The sequence below is a fragment of the Epinephelus fuscoguttatus genome, linkage group LG13 (genome assembly GCF_011397635.1).
Source record: "Epinephelus fuscoguttatus linkage group LG13, E.fuscoguttatus.final_Chr_v1".
Taxonomy (NCBI): domain Eukaryota; kingdom Metazoa; phylum Chordata; class Actinopteri; order Perciformes; family Serranidae; genus Epinephelus; species Epinephelus fuscoguttatus.
The window spans coordinates 22,808,042-22,832,245 of NC_064764.1; the positions used below are offsets into that span (position 1 = coordinate 22,808,042).

Here is a 24,204-nt window from a genome sequence, read left to right on the forward strand (position 1 = left end):
GTTTAGAGGAAGAATTCAAGTCAAAAGAAGAGTAGCAGAGCGCAAATGGGGGTGGGGGAGTTACAGCAAGTTTACCTGAAGGCATACGCTATAAGCATGCATCAACGATGTTTGTGTAATTACTCTCACTGCCAGAAAAGGGAGACACTCCAGCTATAAACATTGTAAAATATGGTTGCCACGTTGCTTTAGGTACTGGTAAAAGGATGAAATACAATCCAGGAAATCTCATTGATGTAATAAATCCATGAGTTGAAAGGTTAATCACTCACAAAAATGCTACACAACTTAAAGCCTATTGTATGTTTCGTAATCCTAGTGAGCAGGCTTCTACAACTCTGGAATGTTATCTCATCTCAACAATTTTCATGATAAACAGAAAAAGTACTGTCCATGTTACAAAGTAATCTTTTAGGACTGTGTGCTTGGACACATTTGACTTACCAATGCAGACCCTTGCCAGATGATGACGCCTTGTGTTTTTAGCATATCTGCAACATCAACCCAGTGACCTTCCTGCAATAAAGGTGAGGGGCTTAATTTTTTCACACTGTAGGCCTACTAATATCTGCCTGAACAATATACAGTCTACAGCCTGAACACAGTCAGTCTGGTGTCTCTTCTGCCTCATAAACTCTGTTTACAGGATCATTGGCTACATTTGCACAAGCTAAGACACTTCTGCATAGACATCATAAACCCATGTCGATAACTTACTTACATCTGCTATTGCCCTTGATGGACGCACTGGTCTCAGAGCTGGAGTTGGTCTCTTAGACTGGCTCCTATGGGTGCAATGTGGTGGTGTGACAAGAATTCAAATAATTTACTTAAATAAAAGAGGCAACTGGGGCGTCGGTGGTGTGGTGGGTGGTGCCGGCGCCCCATGTGCAGACGCAATGCCTCGCTGCGGCGGTCGCAGGTTCGACTCCGGCTTGAGGCCCTTTGCTGCATGTCGGCCCCCACTCTCTCTCTCTCACCCCATTTTAATCTGTCCTGTCCATTGAAGGCAGAAGGCCCAAAAAAATAATCTTTATTTGTAGTCGCTGTAGTCGGCCAAGAAAAAAATAAAAGTGGCAACACCACAGTATAAAAATACTCCATGACAAGTCTCATTCAAAATTTAAAGTAAAACTACAGATGTATTAGCAACAAAAGTAGAAGTACTCACACATACTGCAGAGTGGCTAGTGTCATGCTATTGCTGCTATTGCTATATGCTATATGCTGATATTATTGGATCATTATTATTGGTGTAATTATTGGTGTGATTTACAAAGTAACTAGAAATCATAGCTCTTAAAATATTCCTCTTTGAAATGCTGTGAAGTCAAAGTATAAAGTAACTTTAGCATAAAATGGAAGAGAGTACTGAATTCTGATCTGTTACTCCTAACCCTAACCCCGGGGTTCAAACCAGGAACCCTTTTGCTGTGAGTGCTAGCCACTGCACCACTGTGCCGACATAACTAACTTATATAACACTATATATATAGTGTTAGCTAACTCCTCCACTGTGATGAAGATAATGCTAGACAGATAGCATAAACACTATATGCATAGAAAGCCATAACCTGATTGGATGTAGAGCTGTCTGAAATCCAGCATCTACATATCTACATATATTGTATAAAATTGAGTTGCATATTAAACTGGGCCTACAATGACGTGTAGGGCCTTTCAAGAAAATAACATCAACGTTACCGACACAACACCACCATAAAACTCTGATTAGCCTACCGTGTGCATTTCAAAGACAAGTCAACAGACCTGACACTGAATATAGCCCAGAGAAATATAACGTTACAGGCATTTAGCAGACAACAGATTCCCTCATTTTGCAGCAGCATCACACAACAACATCAACAGTTCAGTAACGTTATAAAAAATATACAGCAACAATATATAACACGAAGCCCAAACCAATCTGCTACAATAAACAATAAAAAGGCCAGATGAGAAAATTAAGTAGTGTTCCTACCTATTTCTCCGGTTGGACCCTGGACATGTAGCTAGCTGCTAGCCTCTGTTGTTGTAACGTTTATGCTAGCAGCAGTAACGTTAGCTTGTACTGCTGCTCTGCTCTCTGCATACTCTTCGCTGCTGAGGCTTTTTCACTTCCTCATTTCAAAAACCTCAGTTGTTTTCAGTAGCTCATCTCTAACTACTTGTCCTTGCTAACACACAAGAAAACGAACAGAATATTGCTAGCATCACAATTGAGCGCCAGGAATGTTTCTCATACACTGACCTCTGGCCCGTGACGTGTAATTGGTGCACACCAGTTATCGGCATCCACATGTATTTTTGTCATAGTGAGTGGACACAGCCAAAAAATGCATCTCAGGCACATTCATCAGTAAAAACAAACCCAAAGATACGATCTGCTGCTTTTGTCCCAATTTTATTTTCAAGATAGGATGATAAATCATTGAAATAATGTACACACAGTGCATACAGGCTTACAGGTGCCCGTGCCACTGTGGCCTTTTATGGCACATACAATACTAAGATATTAAAATACCTTAATAATTTTTGGCAGATTGATATATTTATACATTATGTTTGCTTGATGTACATCATGATTGGTATACAAAAATGTCCATACACTTCAAATCATAATACAGCTAAATTGCCAATATGTTTCAATGGTACCTAACTGTTAGCTAACTAGCTGGCTAACTTGACGGCACATTGGTGCAGTAGTTAGCATTGTCGCCCCACAGCAAGAGGGTTCCTAGTTCCCAGTTTGAATCTGGGGTGGGGGGTTTCGAACTCTGGGGTGGGGGAGCCCTTCTGTGTGGATTTTGCCTGTTCTCCCCATCTCAGCGTGAGTTTTATCCAAGTACTCCAGCTTCCTCCCGCAATTCAGAGACATGCAGGTCAATTGGTGACGCTAAATTGTGTGAATTAGCGTGAATGGTTGTCTGTCTCTATGTGTGCAATAGGATGGTGACCTGTCCAGGGTGTACCCTGCCTCTCACCCAATGTCAGCTGGGACCCCTAACAGTATAAGCAGTTACAGACAATGAATGAATGAATGAATGAATGAATGAATAGCTAACATGATTGTACAAAGATTCATGGGTAACAGTTAGCATATCATCAGTGATACTGTAAATAAAATGGCTTTTTGTTTGTTTGTTTTTGACAATTGGGCCGATTTATTTTCACTTATATTGTTGGATTTCAATGTGTACATTCATACATGATTTGATTAAAAAATAATAATACATTTAAATTAAATAACTAAATAATAATGTAAGGGGCCCCTGTAGTAACCCTGAGGTCCCCCGTTAAAGACCCAGGTCAGTGGATCAGTGAATATGCAATGCATTCAGATAAATATATCTAATATATCTAGCATTATAGAATATTTTAAAGCACTTTAGTTCAGTTACCCACCTGCCATGTTTTTATTTCACTACCTGGAAAATCTTATCTTATCCTCTCTTATCATATGCATGTTAATATGTTACAAAACAATATGGTATGCAACACCACCAGCAACAGTATTCAACTCCGGATACAGACTGGGTATTTTTAAATCCTACCTTAGTGCAGCGTGTGTTGCCTGCCACGTATGAAATAATTGTATTTCCCTTTTCCTCTTAATGAATTACACATAATCAGTTGAATGACCTGGTTGTTGAACTCGCCAGGAGTCAGCGGGTCAGTTCATTATACATTATTCCACTGTTACAGCACTGCCAGCTCACCACTGAAAGTAGATACTCTATGTCATCCTTCAAGATGAGTGAGACACATAGCAGAGACAGGACTGTGCACATCCTATAACTGTCCTTTTCTGCAGGTCTTCAACGCGCGCACACACACACACACACACACACACACACACACACACACTGAACGCTCTCGTCTTTCCATCTGGTAAAGTGGGCTGTTGTGATTGATTTGTGGATTTGCTCCTTCTTTTTTTCTCTCCATTTAAGTGAAATAATGTATGGAAGCAATCTGGCGACAGACATTTTGGAAAATCTATTTGAAATCATTTCAGCTGAAGCCATGGCAGTTTGTCTTCTTAGGGGAGAGGAGCAAAGTATAATTGTCTGCAGTCTAGTAAAACACAGTATAACTGCCATCACACTTGACTGAGCTTATAGCCAGCTAGTCCCATGGCCTCTAGAAGATAGAGCAGTTAATGTTCCCTTTTATTTTAGAGGATATGTCACTTGTATCGCAGATTTATACCATGATACAGCAATTTTGTCCAAACAGATGGATAATGGTGTCACCAGCAAAAAGCCCTGTTTTTATTGAGTTTAGAGCATATTGTTTAGATAGGAGACTGTGCTGAACAGCTCTGCCAGCGCTTTCTCTCTTTATCTCTCTAATCTTGCCAGTATTAGATTTGATCATTTTTGTTTGAAGGAGGAAAATGTGGCTGTAATGGCTTCCTAATAGCAAACACAGGGGATACAAATCCAGAGACCCTGTTCTGTAGTGCTTCCATAAGCACCACTGATTTATAGAGGTCTTTATGACAGAAAGGAAAATGATCTGCTGCAGGTATAAATCAGGTGAGGAGTAGGAAATTGAACTTAGATATCATCTTGTCAGATGCTTAATGCTCTTCCTCCTGTCACATTCGATAGGACCAATTTGGAGAATCCTGCAGAGGTAAAAAGAAGACAATTAACAATGACAGTGCGGTAATAGATGAAGCTATAAAATGAACCTGCTGCCTGCAGGATGCTTTGTATGATTTCCACATGAGGTAGTAGCAGGGGTGTGTTGTCTCGGCCTTCCATTTCTTCCCTATTCTGCTTTTTGGTGGTTTCCTGAGCACAGGAATATGAGGTACTTTATTAAAACAGCAAGAAAACAAAAAGTATTTACGTGCTTTGACTCAGCTCTATCATTGAATTATTATACTTCATATGACAGGACATGTAAATTTAGGTTAACCTTGTTTTTATGTTATTGATTCTGAGGACATATTCTATCCTGAAGCTATATAAAATTAATCAATAGATCAATTGTCAAGCACAGAAATTACATATGCACAGGAACATTAAAAGCACACACCGCCTACATAAAATTTAATACTGTGTTGGAGCTTAGTTTATGGTAGTGCCCAGTGCTGGACCTTGCAAATTCAGGGCCCTGAGTAAGCTTCCCCTGATCCCCCCACCCCCCAATTTATTATCATTATTATTATCATTATTATTATTAGTAGTAGTAGTAGTAGTAGTATATTTTACATGTCTTTTGGTATTTATTTCGAAGAGCTAATGAGAAATAAAAAAGACTTAGCTTACAAATAATATTTATTAATAAACACATTTTGTTGTCTTTTTTCATTTATTTATTACTATTATTATTATTATTATTATTATTTATATTTTAGATTGTTTTGTATTTATTTTGAACAAGAGCTACTGAGAAATAAAAATAAAATGACAGCTTACAAATAATAATAATGATTAAGTTTAAGTTTATTTAAGTTTAAGTTTATTTACTTTATTAATCCCCCTGAGGGGAAATTCAACATTAATAACAATCAATAAAAGAATACAGTACAAATGTGCAAATTTTGTCATCTTTTTTCATTTATTTATTATTATCATTCTTATTATTCTTATTATTATTATATTTTAGATTTTTTTGTATTTATTTGGACAAGAGCTTATGAGAAATAATAAAAAAAAAAGATCGGGCATACAAACAATAATAATTAATAATAAAAAAATAAAAGAATATGGTACAAATTTGCAGATTTTGTTGTCTTCTTTTTTTAATTTTCTTTTAAAATTCATTTAATTATTTGTACTGTGCCTCAGATGACTATTTTATTTGCTGTTACTACTACAAACCAATCGTTAGCATTAGATCTTTACATCATTTTGGCCTTATGTTCATTTTTTTATTTTTTGAATTGGGGGGGGGGGGGGGTGTAAAGTTGCCCCTATCTAAACATTGTGTGCTGAACTCAAGATCCACCACTGCTTGCACTTCAGTTTTGAGCCAAGCAGTTTTTCAAACAATAATATGGTAGATGTTCCCATGCATATGTTGTCTTTCTAAAAGTGTGTCCTCTTCTAGTTTATTATTTAATTGAGGTACAACAGCGGATTGTTTGCAGTAATAATTGTCAAACTGTATGAGTGCTCAAACAGATGTCATCGCTCAGTGGTGTAATGAGTTCAAGACAGGACAGAGAATGACAATGCTCTCTGATCCCTGAATGTCACTCTGGTATAAACTACAGCACAGTGGTTTATTGCTGGCATCATGTATTCAGCGGCATGCATTCGCGATTTGACAGCTTGAATGCGGGGAGGGGTGGGAAAAAAAAATGGAGAGCCATCCATCTGGGTGTGTAGGTTTCAAATGACTTGAATTTTAAAAACTAATTTCTTGGAAGCTGATGACCTTTTGTGAAAAGCTGCTCAACTTTGTCAAGTGGCAATTCAAGCCCAAGCAGCTAAAGAGCCACAGTAATAACCAGGGATCCACTGCTCGGGAACCATCACCCCTCGCAGCTCATCAAGCCAAGCTCTTGTATAATCTAATTTGATTTTAATGCTTCTCTGAAGGAGATTGTGCTCTTATTACTGTGTAATGATGCTGTTGTCAAGAGCCAATGGTGATGTCTGATATCACAGCCATGTTAAACTGCTTCTGTGACACTCATCTCAGCATTTTCCACATCGCCTCCAGTGCACAATGGCTTGTGCTGTATATTTATGACTTTGTTGTTCTTCCTGTTGCATTCTACTTCCTGACGGACAGAAACATGGTAAATCTTTAAAACTCCCTTCTTTATTACCTTTGTCTGATATGGTACTTTTTTTGTATTCAGTACAGTAGATAGAGCATAACGATGAAGGTCTTCGCTGAGATGAGGAGAATTTTGAAGTGCTCACACTCGGGGGCAGCAAATGGAAAAGTGACAAGCCTGGTGCACTTGTCTATTTTACTTATTCTGTGCCTCTGTTTCATATTCTGCCTCGCACCGCAGGGTTATTTTCCTCCAGGGTTCAGAAGGGCACGCTCTTTCATTTCTACAGAAAATTGTTTCGCAGGATTTCAATCTTTGGCTGCTAGATATGACAAAACACAATATCAAAAACACTTATGTTTCTTATCTGCCATTTTTTCTGGGTATAAATAAAAGATCAGTATAAATTTGAGTCAAGTGGCCTCCGATGCACATGTGAGAGATGAGTATGAAAAGAACTATGAACCTTGGGACAGCCCCACTGTACATTTTCATTGCTTGCTCAAAATTACCCTGGCACCGGGGCTTTGTATGTCATTTGTCATCCTTGAAAATCAATTAGTGTCTCTATGATAGCAACCCAGATGTAATCCTTTGAGTGTTTGGACAATTGGACACAAAAACCTAAGTGTATCTTTTGTTTTCACATTATGTAAACACCATTTCTTTGAATTGTTTGTGGAACAGGTCGAGACGACGGTCAGTTAGGTGCAAATTATAGTATAAACATCCTGATAGCAGAGTTGAAGAGCCATCCCAAATATTGATTGTGCCTAAATAGGCCACCCAATAAAAATCATCTCACCACACAAATGCAAGTACAGGATTAACTGTAATACTTTAAAAGGCAAAGATATTAAACTACAGCTCAGGAGACAATTTTACTGTTGCAACTGCATCTGTGCAAAATGCCAGATCTCTCTGTCATCTCTCATCTGTCTGAAATTCTTCAAGCATTATATAGATAAAAAAAACCTAAACAAAGAACTGAATGTTGTTATAGTGAGTTGAAAACTGTGCACACAAATAATAATTCCATGAAGCACAATCTGTCAAGAAATGATTCAGTGCTGTGGAAATCAAAAGTATTACTCATACATTTTCAAAGCACACAGCGCAGAGATCTTTTGTCATATATTACTTAGGATGATGCACATATGTGCAGGCTATGTATACCGGACAACATCCCAGTGGTGTGAAAACATCCAAACATTGTCCTATTGATGTCCCATTTTTTCCCCCCTGTTCGGCTCTTGTCAGAGGTCAACCTCAAACAGCATGCGGTGGAATCAGGCGTTACTGTCGATGTCACATTGATGCATTACAAGGCCCAGGAGGTCACTTCTCTGTAAACATACATTATCAAAACCCATAGAAGATGCAGGGTGTTGACCTCACCGATAGTTTACGGTCTATCTTCAGGGGAAAAGGGTCATGTGATGGCAGAGAGCAACTTGGGAGCCGCAATGGCTTTCTTGTTGCAAATGAAGAGGGTCAAGCAATCAAGACTGGTTGTGGTCGGTGTCAGTGCCATTATCTTACGCTGTCTGAAATGATCAATGAGCTAAAATAAAATGATCACAAGCTAAAATTGCCCTGCTAATGAAAACAGACTGTTTAAACATGCTCCTTGGTGAGAGGCTGGCCGGAGGAGAAATGGGGCAGCAATTTAAAATGCATGACACAGTGAAGGTAGCGGGGATACATGGGAGCGTTTGTCATCATGGCTATTTACATGTTAGGTTGACCTTTCCTGTTCGTATTTTAATGTTAATGAAGAATCACTTTTTAAATCCTGAAAAAAATCAATTGCTTTCAGTCAAATAAATCCCCATTATAAACTTAAACTTAAAACGTATCTATCTGGATATGAGGGTTGTGATACTGAGCACAAATACACACAAAATATATGTTCTCAAAAGTTTATTTAGTATTATTTATACACAACAGGAATTCTGACATTCGGCAAACATATACAGTGTGTAAACAGTTAAATGACTTTACTGTCTATATGTAAATAGGTTTTATCGACAACACTCTGGAGCAGAGATTTAAAATATAAAAGGCACTTAAGGCAGCTGCACAGTACTGACATAAATCTCCTTCCCTCCCATTTTAGCAATAAATACAAACTGTATGTGCATTCCTAGTACGGTACCGTAGCTGTGTAAACATGTTGTTAGCACCACCGTGCTGCAGAGTACCCCGGTCAACACTGTCACCAAAGGCACAGCATTATAGAAAAATATTTATAAATAATTTCCCATAAATAAAATTTTCCCCCACAACATATTTCTTGTTTTGTTTCTGCAGTTTCCAATTACCTCTGACAGAATACTGTTGGACATTCAGGTGAAAACAAATAAAATATGGAAAAAGGAAAACATGGGACAAGACTTTTCATATACATCATAAACAAAATTAATGCTGCAAAATCCTTATTGCTCTGATTAACGTGATAATGGGCTACACATGTAATCATACTGGTGGTATGTCCGGTGGTGGCGACTAAAAGCTAAAGATTTACTATTTAATTCATTACTATTGCTAGAAATATAAAAGCAATTCTCAAAAGAAAGGACAAGCTGTACTGTAAGTTGAAAATCACGTCAACTGCTGACTTGCTGTCGTGTTACTCCAACTCACGGCATTTACTTATACATTAACCGTTATATCACATTTCTTCTAAGGAAAAAATAAAGTTCCAGCCTGACTTGTGTCGAAATCACCGCTCCACTGTTTTATTCCACTTCCATGGCAGACTCGTCGTGCTCTCCGTCAGATTTCTCAGGGGGCAGATCTTGTGACTCTGGGGTGCTCTGGCCGTCTGACGCAGAGCTGGGCTCTGTGGTTGTTGGTGTGCCTGGCTCCTGGGTGTCTGTTTCAGCTGAGACATCAGCCAGCTTGGTTTGTCCTGATGGAGATTAGTTTAGTTTAGATTTGCAGGCATTTCAAATAAGCATATGAGAACAATGGACACTACTGTGTGTACAACAGAGTCTAGAATTTTAACATTTTATTTCTAAATGTACTAATATTGGTATAATGTCATTACAAGCATGACCATTACATTTCAGAGAAGGGATGTGTATGAGTGCTTGATTTAGACTTCAGTATTCTTTCAATGTACCACTTTCATTTAATTATTTATTATATTTGCTTTGTAAAAAATAAAATAAATTAACATAAATTGACCATATCTATATTAAAAGTTTACATTTTTGGATCAGGCACAGAGATGTAGCTGCCATCAATGAATATCTTCACAGATCCATATAGCAAAAATGAGAGATCTGCACAGCCGCAGAAAATGTGAAATGTTTTCAGTCAAAAATCACTTGATCCAAGGTCCCTACAGCTTATGGCAGGTTAGATTTAAGACTTTCTAAATGCCACTTTCTACAGACCAAATTTGCAATAACTAAAATTGAAGGAAAAAAATGAACTAACATCAGGTACTCAGGATTAAGGACAATTTTGCCCAAATGTTTACTGTAACATTAAATGTGGCTTTTCTGGTTTCGTGGCTGAAATGGGGGGTAGAACAGAACTGGCATTTGTTGGCAGATTTTCTTGTCATTTCTGTGTTTCTCGCGCTACATATGAGATTCCACTGCCTTGATTCCCACCGTGCTAAGTTTGAAAAACACACTGAGCCTCGAATGTATAGCCTTATACCAGTCTCAGATGCTGCGAAATCTTGGTTAAATAGCCAATATTCGTTAAATTTGCTCTTCCTCGTGTTGCCCAGGGTAAACTGACAGCTAACACACAGTGGATCCTACGCTCTGAGCATCCCGGCTGGAAACAAAACATGATCATTTCTGGTTTCGCTAGCTTATGTGACCTTAATGCAAAAGGCATCTTGTAATTACTTAAAAAAAAAAAAGATGTTGCCAATTATTTTGAGATTTTCAAATGAAACATCAGAAAAAAAATGATTCAAAAAATCCTTCTCACTATCTCTCAGCATTTTTAGGACTTTGAAAGACTGACCTAAGACATATTAATACCGCTTACGGCCTTACTTTTACATAATTATTTCAATGCCTTTTAAGACTTTTTGAGAATCCAAAGGAACCCTGTCGATCTAATGTTACAAGGAAAATGGTGACCAGGCATAGGAATGTTGTGTGGAAGTATTTTGACAAAATAAACATGACGAAGGTGCAGTGCAAGCTGTGTAATGTTAAACAGCCGGTACAATCTGTGCAGTGCAAAAAGGAAAGCTTTTGTTTTTTTGCAAGTCCTTGGGTACTCTGTAATATTTAAAACCAGAACTTAAATAAGGAAATTACTTAAAATGCCCATCCCTACTTCAGAGGCAGATGCTTCATGTGGATAAAACCTGCTTGAGTGTCACTGTCACCTAAAACAGACTGGTCACCACTTAAGTCAGCAGCAGGCGATGGTGACGATGCCTCAGATGACATCTTCAGTTCACCAGAGACCTCGGGGAGTCTGGGTGCCTGAGGCCTGGTCTTTCTTGCAGGGTTCAAGAAATAACAATACGCACATCGGAAGGCTGAAACAACACAAATAAAACACCATATAGTTTATGTCACTTCCCTAATACATTCTCAAAACAGACGTAGATTAATATACATGAATATGAACCAATGACAGAAAATGCCTGAGATGCATAAACACTTCAGATTGATGTGTCGCGCTGGTTTGCATATTCAATCTTGTTGCGTTTTTGCTTACAGGGGTTGGTAGTGGCAGAGGCATTTAAGAGCCATATGATATACTACGCTGCCAAATGCTAGAGGGCAAATGAAGGCACAGTGTTTGATGGAGACTGACAAAGAGTGTTGTGTTTCTCTAAGTCTTACCAATGTATTCAAATTCCTCTTTTAATGCCATGCCGTTATGGGACAGACACTGCTGACAGATGAGAGCGTATCTATGGGGAAGGAAAGACAGTCCAGTTAAGACAGCATACAGTGCATGGAGATTGGAGAGATTATATTACATAAAAGATAACTTAGCACTGCAGTTTTATAAGTTGGATAAGAACCTGCTTCATATAGTAACAATACTTGCCCCTAAAACTGCATATACAATATATATATGTGTATTGATAGTAGGACTGGGTAGCAAACTCAGTACTTTTAATGGTATCTACTAAATTACATTGGTACTACAGAGTACTGATTCAAGTTAAATTCATCTGTGCCAAATGTCGGTATCTGAGTGCACATCTGGGTTTGAACAAGAGGCAGAAGAGCCATGAAGCGCCCCGAAGCCTGGAGGCCAGCCACAGAGCTCCGAGGCTGCTCCGTCAGCTTCCCAGCAAGGCAAAACTATCACTGCAGCACTGAGCACCCTGCAGCTTGTTTAAAAATAATATTTTTGTTATTACAAAGAAAGTCAGGGACCAAGAAAAGGTACCGAACTCCAGGTACCAGAACCAGTACCAGTATTGCCCAACCATAATTGATACTTCAAAAGCAGAGGTTGTGCACCTGTTCTGAGGGCCATCTCCAACAAGATATTCAATGACTCTGTCCATAGCGCCTCTTTCCCTTGGGACCAAAGGTCTGGCCAGGGGCGGGCCTGGGGGGTGCATCCCTGTTAAAACACAACATCAATGCCTGTTAGACACAGTCTGTAGTCTTGAATGCAAACTGCATTAAAAAGGAGGCTACTGACAGTAAAAACTAAGTGAAACAGTGAGGCTGAGATTCACAGTTTACTGCACAAACCATGATGAATTTTACAAAAACCTGCCCCCTTTTTCTTAATGAATTAACACTGGATCTCACTTGCGAAGCACGTCCAGAATCCCTGCTGTGTTGGTGAGTAGTAATTAATATAATCTAACATCAAGAGCAATCATAGGAAGATGACTGGTCATTTCTGTGAGACTTGGCAGAGTCTCAATATCCTGCTGGTTATTAATTTACCAACATATGGAAACTCTGTGGTGACTCTTTGTATCAAATTGCTTTTCACTTTCAATTTTCAGCAGAAGCAGGTGATAACATCAAGTCATGTAAACCATTTGCGAGGTGTTCCCAATGCCAAAGGCAATTTCACCAAGCATTAAAAGACATTTAGTGAGATTCCACCACCATTGCCCAGAGAACAAACGCAGGTCTGGCTAATTAATCATAGTTAATGTAATCCTGATTCGTGCATACCTCACAGTTGGCATTCCACATGGCAATTACAGCATGCAGCTTCCTCTAGGAACACATTTCCTTATCCGTTTGCACTTATTTGCATCTTCTATTAAGTGTTCATAGTCCAGAAATAATTTATATTGAATATTCAATAACTCTGCACTACACAGATGTCTTCCATACACAGGAACTGTTCTATGGAAAGTTTTTTAACGTGTTGGCCTGCTGGCTGTTAAAATCTCTAGAAGCAACCAAAAACGTAAAACACAAGCATCGCATTCTTGAGTAAATATTCCGACTGTATCAAAAGTTAGCGCCTAGTTCCAATCTTAGTTCACAATTACACACTTGTTTGAGAAAGGTTGTGCCTTTTAGTAATATATTTGAAAACTACATTTATGCAATTACCCATTACAACTACTGTATAATATATACCACCCTTGCTGACAACACACACCACAGAGCCTTGAGCAACTGGGGACACAGAGCCAGGGAAGAGTAAATCACACCTTAATCGACCACATTATGATGTGGTCCCCCTGTGTGCAGGTAACTCACCGACTCCTGGAACAGGTGTTCCAGGGGTCACAGGCTTCCTCATCAAGCTCTGCTGAGCAGCTATAGCCGACAGGTTCCTCTCTGGGGGTCCACCTGGAGCAGAGTGGGAAGCTCGTCCAGGATAGGTGGGCCCAGAGGCAAGAGGAGGGCGGGCGGCTGCTCCGCCTGCAGGATTCACCACCACTGGGGGGGTCTTTGGGATGACATTGCGCTGACGGAGCTCTAACACAGAAAACATTGCAGGTTGCTTAACAATAGTAGGAAATGTCAGAGGAGAAGTTGGGAAAATAGCACCGTCTTCAAAACTTATTGCTACCTTGTCCTGGTTTTGGAGTCATCTGAGGTCCAACTGGAGTGGATTCAAGCTCCTTTAAAGAGAAAACAAAAGAGCACATGAGCATGATTTAATATGGAAAACAATAAATAAATTGATTAACGTCATGAAGTAAGCCAAAATAACTCACAATTTTCCTCTTGGAATCAGGATCAAATCTCTCCAGAATCATTTTTGCATTTTTATATGTCTCTGTCTCCATCACTTCTTCAAGCTAAAATGAAGACATTATAAAGTATTATGGGATAAATGGTTACATCATTTTTCCAATACACTGCATGAAGAAATTATTCCCACAATAGCAGCTCTATTGACAAGTACTTATTTAATGATCATCTGATGTAATTAATAGGTGTTTTATTAATATCTTAGAATCACCTACCAGAACATTACCAGTAAATGTGACTGAGAAAGGGCACCAGGAAGTTCCTTCACTAAATTGTACATCTTCATTTAAGTACCATACATTTCTAAATGTTTAGATATAATATGAAGAATAATTACATTCACTACTTCGATAATGGAGAGTGTGAAAATCCATCAGGCCTAATTATTGAAAGTTATTAGACTTGACAGAGGATGACAAGCAATTTCTCAGATTTATTTCTTTCCTGCACTAAATGCTATTAATTAAAGTGACATTAGCGGAGTGGTTTACTGGGTTAAGTCACTGTACCAATCAAATGCTGCCTGTACAGATCCCAGATTAGCAAGTATCTTGCTGCAAACTGCTGAGAGGATCAATAAGAGCAATACTACAGGGCTTCCTACACAACTTGCAGAATGAGGTGCAAGTCTTCACTTCACTGGAGACCACTAGACATCAAAATTACAATGCGTTCTACAGAGATTATGAGTTCTATAATAAGTTTCTCTCACTTATCCATCCACGGTGCGAGCCACAGATGCATGACAATTGTTTTTTGAAATGTCACTTTGCAGGTCTCTCAAGCTTGCAGAGGTAATTTCAGGGACATTGGAGAGAAAATCTGTAGGGTGCTGCTGGTGCAATTTTTGTAATGGCTTTATAACTACTACCGCTACACTGAGTGACGTGGTGAGTCTGAACAATAAAACATATATAAGAGTATAGCATACCTCTTACTAACTTTGTGTTTTGATGATGCATCATCTCTCGAAACACTGGTTTTCAAAAATCATCGCAATATTACATATCTACTAAATGGGGCATATTTATGCACATACCAATCTTTGGTTTGCTTTATACACAGACTCTGTAAGCCTCATATTTAAGTTTTAAAACAGTTTAAAAAAAAAAAAAAAAAAGATTTTGGGAATTTAGTTACTAAAAAAAACAAACATGGAACCCAAGTCTTTAAAGGAATACTTTGCTGATTTTCAACTAGCTTTGTGTCACAACAATATGGGTGGTATGTGTAAATGAACTATGGTAAACCTCCCTCCATCTTGCCATTTGCCATCTGCTCATTTGGTCAGCAAATTTGTGCTGGTTCTAGGGTTGTTGGTCGAACTACCAATGTACTTCTTCATTTTTGATTGACTGCCGCCATCATGAACACAACGAGTATAGAAGCAGACTAAAACTCTGGCCAAACTGTAAAACCAGGCAGTGCCAGTCGCATCTAAATCAAAATTCTCTTCCTGCATTTTCTATTTCTCTCCTAAAATGTTTTCAGACACATATTAGTGCACTGTTTAGCTGTAATTTGTGAGTTTGTGAACGACACGTGGATACCAAACTGTTTTCTGTATTATGAAAAAAAAAAAAACAACCTATTGCCCATTTCTTGCCTCAAATGTTTTTAGAAACATATTTTAGTTTACCGCTTGACTGTAATACGTGATCATTTGTTACCAGCCAGCAGCCATATTGTTTTTGGACAAGCATTACATCACCCACCAGCAGGAGCGTTTATTCATCTGGTGCGGCAAAGGGAATTTTAGTAGTTGTAGGTTTTCTCACTTTTGAGCAAAAGAAAACACCACAGCCCTTTTCCTCTGTTTTCTCCAGTCACATAGCACCATTATCAAAGTATTTGTGTCTTTCTACAGCACAGATAGTTTTACGAAAAAGACCATCTTTCCAGCAGTGAAATACTTCTCTATGCATTTCAGCTCTGTGTCATAAAAAAGTGTTTTTAATTGTATGTGTTTTATCTTCAATTTGTCATTTTGGGGCAGTTCTGTCCATGCTTGAAAACAATCTTTTTTTTTGTTAGCTGCAAGATGCTGGGCTTTTTTAACCTTATCCAAGGTGACAGTGTTGTTTAAGTCTTTGGCGTGAAAAGCTACGAACAACTATACATCAAAATTCAATCAACAATATATGTGAAACTGGATCAATATAAAAAGGTCACTTACTATTTTCCTTTTTTGTGCTTTAAGATCCTCTAATTTGTCATCTGAAAAATAAAAGACAAAGACATTTCACTTTAAAATCCAACACCAGTTTTAACATAAGCAAAAATTACCATTATGTGGTGAGTTATGTATAAATGGCAAAAATGATCTTACTATTTTTTTCAGTTCTTCGTGAAAAAATAATTATAAGCAATTTTCGGAGTAACCAAACTCTAAAGGAAAAGAAAAAAACGTCAATCGGTTACACTGCAGATACAGTTTAGTGAAAATGTGATCAATTATCTTGCACACTTACAGCAATGGAAATATTAGGAAGGGAAGAGACAATATGAGCCTCCCCATCAGCTGTTCAGGTAGGTACCAGAAATACACAACTATACATGTGATCAGGTAGAGGAGAGACGAGTACAGAAGCAGTCGTCCGACCCATATCTTCAACTGCCTCTGATTCTTCTCACTGTATTCTTCAAGAGTCTGTATATCCTGTGGGGAAGAAAGAAATCAGTGTTACATAAGAAACAAATAGGATTCTGTTAGTGAGACGGTGACTGTGGTTATCTTTGGCCATAAGAATAAACATTATTGTTTTACACATATTTAGAGTTTCCTCTCATGTGAAGCACAACAGTGAAACACTGTTCATTGCTTTGAGCATCAGTCTGATTTGTTTATGAGTAATTTTGCATACATTTTGCATATTTTAACACACATATTATATATAAACAGAAAAGGAATTTCCATAGGCAAACGAGTGAGACTAATCCTCCACACCTTATATTTTCATGGTGCAAATATTACATGAAGAGAGAAAGCACCTACAAACAACATCTAGGTAAGTCAAAGTAGCTCTTGTTACAAGAGTGTACTCTTCAGGATTTTCCTAAAACACAATCATCACTTAGGACCCATTAGAAGTGTGTGGTGATGTATTTATCTGCAGAGACTCTGCCTGTATTTCCTTTTAAAAAAAAAAAAAAAAAAAAAAAAAAAAAAGTATTTATTTTTTTGTGCTCAGGACGCTCCTGGGTACAGCGTACAGGTGAGGTCAGGAGTTTAAAAAAGGGTAGCGACCAGGTGCCAAACCATAAGCAGCACACATTCAAGAGGACGCCATGAAAATTGTGGACACAGCGTCGAAAAAATGCAAATATATTGGGCCGAATGCCAAGAGGAATGAGTGGGGTTGGTTTTCACTTTCACTGGCGATACTGTTTACAGACAGTAACTGACATTTCCTGCATAGTATACCTTTAAGTAAGTGAGACATTAATGTTTAAGTTAAGTTTCACATCAGGCTTTCCCAGTAGGGCTGGGCCAATATCCAGTATAATTTATCCCTAAAGGTCTATAGAATTTGATTTATATGTAATACAAGCCTCTGTGGGAAATAAGTATTAGTTTTGCCATTTTGATACTGTACATTCAGATGAGTTTGAAATAGAACTGAGAATTAACAGTTTTCTCCTTTAAGTGCAAACTTGCAGCATGGTATGTCACAGTATGTCACTGCCAGTCCAGCGTTTTCACAAATGCCTTCATGCTATGTGTCTCAGCAGTGTAGATGGGTATCATGTCTTAACATACATGCAAATGGTGGCAAATTCTATTTGGATGAGCCATTGAGCGTCTTTAGCGGGACTGGAAATTCAAAAGGTGAACATGCAGCATATCAGAGAAGTACTTGGCATTGAAAGTAAGAGAACACCAAACAAAGGTTTTGGTCCAATCACAATCAAACTTCTCTTCTGGCAGAGAAAACAACAGTTTATGTAATTCATTATTATTTGCAATTAACAAATGTCTCATTCAATTTTTTTTTTTTTTTTTTAATGTGGAAAGGTTACACCACTGAGTTGAAGTGCTGATTACCCCCATCCATAAATAGCTGGCGGACAGAATGGGATGCACTCTGGTCACTATGGTTCTCTTGTAACATGTGTGTCTGTCACTCTAAGAACTGGAAAAACAGATCTCACATTCAACCTTAAAGTATATAATGCATGTGTTTCTGTACGTGTGGTGTAACCATGCATATGAAGAAACGTTACTGCAAACATATTTTTTCATAATAGATGACATAATTTTGCAAGAGGAAAACGAACAACCATCTTTTCAAAACTTCAATGCCACCTGACCTTTCCACTATATGTGTAGTCTCACTTGCACCAAGGACAGGTGACGAAAATAGCCTAACACTAGCTTAACTGTAGAAGAGCACTAAAGCCCCGTCAATCAGCAAATAAGAAGCTGATCTATCATTCGTTGACACATCTGTTTTGCTAATGGTCAAAAGATGCTTGCTGATAGAACATGTCGTCCACAGCACTGTTTCTATATCAAAAACAGGCTTAAGTGGTCACTGAGCACCAGTGAAATAAATAGACAATATCGTCAAAGCATCAGACAGGTTGTAAACAAACCCCCCGGTCAACCAAACTTATTTGGCAAAGGAAGCAAAGGGGAATGGCAAAATTATTACCCTATTTGTCCTCTGTGTGCCATTAAAGTTTACAGACCAACCAATTTGCTGTAGTTGTGTTGCAATTAAGGTTTTCCAGTGCAACGGGGAGTATTAACGACATTCCTGGTGCACTCACTTTAAGTTTCACCTACAAATTAAGTGGTTTAGATAATCTCGCAAACTTTAAGTTTGTTTACAACCTGCATGATTCTCTGACTGACTACTGGCTATTTTTATAGCTTGTTTCGGCCTATCTTTTAATCAATGCCACAGTGTTCCCAGATCTCAGCAATTACTTTGGTGAGTATGTTATTATAACCAATATAACTGATGGCCAGAGCTACAGAAATAAAAGCCAAGTTCTTACCTTCAAGTACTGTAAATGCAAATAAGTCGTTTACTCATAACCTTCACTTGATATGTTCCACTGACTGTGGTGCCACAGTGTAAACAGTGCCTAATCTGTGCAGTCTGTACAGAACATGTGGTTGTTTCTAGATTGCGTGGGCTTTATCAACATCATTGGGCATAATTACACTAACAGATGCCTTTGGTCAGTTTTACTCATAATGCTTCATTTGTATTTCACTCATTTGATTGACAGCGGGTGCCTTCTGCAAGCTTGGACGCACCCAACCTCAAGGGACTCATTGGAAAAGACTGCTCAAATGTAAACAGGGCATAAGAGAATAAAGAAAACAATGCTGAATTTCTCACATGAGGCACTTTCTCCCTCTTTTTTTAAATCTTCAATAAGGACCACAATGATAAAATATAGTATAGACTCTCTTCTCACTGAATTACTTAAGTGTATATATGCCAAATGCTCTTTTGGTAATGTTTGTGAAAATGTTTCTTGTTCATGTACACTTTGTCAGCCTACACACAGCACAGGTTAGGCATGGATTTGTTGTCCTTTAGCAAATAAACTGCATTTTTTTCACACACCCAATGCAAATATGAAAAAGAAAAACTTCTCAAACTACACGTTTTAAATAAAATATGTTTTAGACAATTAAAAACAGCACTTTTGGCAAACTATCTCATCAGCATACCTTATCAATTCCCTCCAAAATCTCCACAGTGGAAGGTTTTGCCTGTAAGACAAACATTTTGAAATTTAAGTCAGACAAAAGAAATGATGACATTTGCAATAACAATAAGCAACTTCTTGAAAAGATCTGGAAACTTCCTGTTTCATCATTTCTGCACAGTTTTTGAGTGTGTCATGTGTGTTTTCTCCCACTGTTGGCAATGTTATTTTAGTAACCCTGTGCATGCCAATATGCCAATAAATAGAGATGCCAAAAAAAGAATTTGCATAAACATCTGAATTGTGATAGTTTATGTAGATCTTTCTAAGAATGCTGCTACTATTTGTGCCTAAAGTATGGTGTGGTGGGATTATGCAGGTCTAATATCAGCTTGCAAAGTATCAAATCTTAAATTAAAAGTTTGAAAACAAACCCTCCACCGTGAGACAACAGCCCCCATGTTGATGAAGGATTGTAGCGTGTTCTGTTACTGGGACCCTCCTCTGATTTTCTCTCTCAGATAAGCTCTCTCCACCTGTTGACAACAGTGATGGGGTTCAGTATACCCTCAGATGGTGCATGCAGCTAATACAACATTCCTGCAATGAAAGCTGCTTACGTGTACATTGCAATGCTGCTTTGGTTAAGTGTTGCTTTAACTTTGGAGGCTGTTATTTGTGAGGCTGATGAACTATAACATGCTGTACTAATATGCTTCTTCCTGAAATAGCCTAGCATTTCTAACATGTAGTCTACCATTACTGATGTATCACTAAATGCAATGGACAAAATAGCTGAAACATCTTTCAGTGCCTGGAAATACAATGCAACAGCTCCACAAATAGCTGCCTCCAAAATAACTTTAAAGTTGCATCCTCCCTGCAGACTCTGTTTCAACAAAACAAACCTTAACATGCATTGCAATGCTGCTGTATTGTAATGCGTTATTTTATATCTGAATGCAACCTAACGTGAACATATATACACTTAAGTAAGACTGTTCACAACTTAAACGAAACGCTTTAAAGTTATTGTAAAGTTAGTCTTTGTATGACATGTGTGAAACTCATTCAAACACTGCCTTAAAAACTTGAGAGACCAGGCTCACCTAAGGTAACGTTACCCTTGCTAACCTAAGTTAGCAAACTTAACTTCACTTTGTTTTCCAAGGCAACTGACATTTCACGAGGAAGTCAACTAGCCTAAAGCCAACGGTAACCTAACGGTATCGTTAACCTTGAAGAACAAAACTGTTATATCGCTTTTTGTTTGCTAAATTACTTCTTAACCTGCTTAACACACCAATGGAGTAAACCGTTAGCGTTAGCATTGTCGTACCACTAGCTAAACATGGGAAGCTAACCGCTAGCAGGTGATGCTAACACTAAAGCAGCCAACCTTCATCACAATAAGTATTAGCAGTCGTTGCTAAGTTAGTTGACGTTATTTGTAAAGACAAGCTAGGCTAAATAATGCAGGTGGGAAGCGGATGAATCACAGCCGAGTGTTTTGAACAACAAGGCGCGTATTTACCTTACTAGCAGAGTTGTCCGGTTTCAACAGCCTGTGGCAGGACTGTACTCCTCCTGTCTTTACACGGAGGCTGTGTGTGTGAGGGAGGCAAGATGGGGGAGTGTCCGTTAGAAAAGCAGCATGAGCCATGAGCTCTCCTCGGCCCCCAGGCGAATCTGGTCTGAGTCCGATGAGGCCAACTTATTGTTCATGTCACTATGTTTAAAGTAATGGTAAGTGATTTAATGTACATCTAGGTGTAGGAAAACAGTGAATGTCCGTTCAGTGTCAGCGTGCTAACGTTTTGCTTTATCTGACACCTAATATTATGAACTTTAGCCGGCCATTATTATAAGTAGTTATAGTTGTAGCTATGGTTGCATTGGTACTAGTGGTACAGAATTATGAGAAGTGGTGAATGTACGTATGTATGAGGACTTTTAGTCAAAGTTGGACAATATACTAAAATACATTTTCATTCATTCATTCATTTTAATTGTAATGTGGATTTTAAAATAAGTATAATCTACCACAGTGATGTTTTAAAGTTACTACTGACTAGGTCCAGTTGGCAGAGGAGGGACCATGTCTTTGGTTTGCAAGTCACAAATAAGTTTCAAGTCTTTGCTCTCAAGCAGTGGCATAAGGAAGTTACAATGGGCCCCAGTTTGGACCATTATGATGGGCCTGAGTGCACTCTATTGTGCATGTAATCATTCATTCATTCATTCATTCATTCATTTTCTGTAACCGCTTATCCTGTTAGGGGTCATGGGGGAGCTGGAGCCGATCCCAACTGACACTGGGCAAGAGGCAGGGTACACCCTGGACAGGTCGCCAGACTATCGCAGGGTTTCGTGTACGTATTGTCTTGACACAATTGTGCATTTAGTCCTTGTTGGGCAAGCTTGGGGGTTTGTGTTGCCGTAGCCCACAGGAACAGTGCTCTGCAACGCTTTTTTTCTGAGTGAGGATTAGAATATACACAGTTCACATAAACTATCTGAAATTAAGATATATTTATATATAAACACTTGAAGATCCAATTGTTACTAAAAGTGTATGTCATATAAAACTTATGGAATGGCCAAAGTTGTCACAGTGAAATGTAATGTGTGTTGATTGATTCACGCCACTTGTGCATTGAGTAACATTCCATTTAAAAAGTCGCCAGCAGTCTGCCTGGTGAATTATGTTATTTTTTTCTCTGACTCCAGCTGCTGCAAGAGGCAGCAAAACATCCTGTCATTTTACAGTTACAGTTTACTAATGTGTAAAATTCTCCACGGTATGAACAGTGTTTATGTAGGCCTCAAAATCAGCCACAACTTAGTCCTGAGCAGAGTGACCATTCACTATTGACCAATCAACTGACTGCAGTGTTCACAGCTCCACCTTTTAGTACCTGATCTGTGTGTAGGTGGGAATGGTAGGGAATGGTTTGATTGGTACCATCTACAACTTTTAACAGTGGAAACGGAAATAAAGTGTACCGAACTGAACTGTACCATATTGCAGTGCTTGGTGGAAACAGGGCAAAAGTGACTTGACATTGGACAACATCAAAATACATATTACTCAGCAATCATCATTGCATATCTGACAAAAATATCAAATAAATTAAGATATTAATCATTTAACTGAATAGTTTTTATAGTGTATTTATAGATTTTAAAGCTTATATAAAAAAAAACATAATTTTGTTTTAGATAGCTACTGACTAAAAAAAAAAGAAAACATGACATGAAGGGGTTTGCCTTTTTGAAGGCATACATAGCAAATGGCGCTATTTTTAAATTCACATTCATTTTATTTTAATCATTTGAACACTGGTATATTTCCGAGATGGCAATCTGGATCACTTGCAAGGGCCAGCTCTCTCTACATCTCTCTCAGCCTGTCCACCCCAGGGGGCCCAGTGCAATCACACTACCTGCACTGCCTATGTTTAAGCCCCTGCTTTCAAGTCCCAAGTCAAGTCCTAAGTTCTAAACTTTGACTTTCGAGTCCTAAACAAGTCATAGTTTGCTATCAAGCTGTGACTGAGTCCAAGTCATAATGTGCTGTTCACCAAACATAATGCAATTTTAGAGCAGAGTATGGTCAGATGACTCAAAAAAATAAGATCTGGGGAATTAAGTGCTGACTTGTTGGGAATGAATAATGTTAGTGTTAGCTGATTGGGAAATTATGGGGAAACATGCAATCATAAATTGTCCATTTAAGTCCTGCATTTAATTTAAAAAAGCTTTTGTAACATCGAAAAATGCCAGTAGGTATAATTTCTCATGCGATGACGTTTAGATTTGCAGGTTTAGCACATTAAATTACAAATATAACTTAAACAGTGGGATTCATTAGTGAGTATGCGAGCACAGCCTTGGCCTGAGGGTGCTCATAAAGGCTGGAGCAGATCACAAAAGGCCCATTATTTGGTGAAATCATAGGAGTAAAAACAGACTTAACAATATAAACTGAAAAAAAGCATATTACAAAAACATCAATGTGATCAAAATTATTTGCTTCAACAACACTTAAACGCCATACCATACACTTGGTATTTGCCTAAAAGAAAAACGGCAACTGATGTGGTTCAAAGAAGTAGTTTATGACTGGGGATGGGCCATCAAATAGTACCGAAACTTTTCAGAATTACACAGAAACCGTCTTCTTTAGAAGATATACCAGATGATGCCCAACAATCTGGTCCGCACTATTTTGGAAAATAAAGCAACTTTATTCCCTTATTTTATGTAAGTAATCTGAGCCCTGCTGGTGTTTGATAAAAGTTTAGAGGATCACTAGAGTCATGAGGATTCAAACTCTGCACTGTGGATATCTGGTAATCCATTAGTGATTTTTTTTTGTGATAGACCAAAGTGATGAACAGGCTGACAGACCAACACTGACATCTCCAGCCACACAGCTAACATGGCTAAAAAGCTAAAACTGGAGCTGTGAAGTTTTGCCTTACATTGGTGTTGGCAGCCCATGGTTTTTGGGTTGTGGGAGAAAAGCTGGAGATAAAAATAAGCAGAGCCCACACCAGACAGACTGAATTTACACATTTGCTTGGCTGAACAGCCGGT

At 38.4% G+C, this 24,204-nt stretch overlaps 1 protein-coding gene and 1 long non-coding RNA gene across 2 annotated transcripts; both read right to left on the reverse strand.

Annotated features, from left to right (window-relative positions):
* Nucleotides 1-444: 444 nt before the first annotated feature.
* Nucleotides 445-2,255, reverse strand: LOC125899837 (uncharacterized). Its single transcript, XR_007450779.1, has 3 exons — nucleotides 1,982-2,255; nucleotides 722-785; nucleotides 445-516 (listed from the first exon to the last, which is right to left on the reverse strand). It is a non-coding gene; the product is annotated as an uncharacterized LOC125899837 (long non-coding RNA).
* Nucleotides 2,256-8,653: 6,398 nt separating this feature from the next.
* Nucleotides 8,654-21,323, reverse strand: lnpa (limb and neural patterns a). The gene is made up of 13 exons (XM_049594674.1): nucleotides 21,137-21,323; nucleotides 20,037-20,138; nucleotides 19,625-19,666; nucleotides 16,404-16,591; nucleotides 16,262-16,320; nucleotides 16,109-16,149; nucleotides 13,896-13,979; nucleotides 13,748-13,799; nucleotides 13,432-13,653; nucleotides 12,214-12,319; nucleotides 11,581-11,651; nucleotides 11,115-11,270; nucleotides 8,654-9,659 (listed from the first exon to the last, which is right to left on the reverse strand). Exons 2-13 carry the CDS (start codon nucleotides 20,061-20,063, stop codon nucleotides 9,487-9,489), a joined length of 1,221 nt encoding a protein of 406 aa, XP_049450631.1. The 5' UTR covers nucleotides 20,064-20,138; nucleotides 21,137-21,323; the 3' UTR covers nucleotides 8,654-9,486.
* Nucleotides 21,324-24,204: the final 2,881 nt, after the last annotated feature.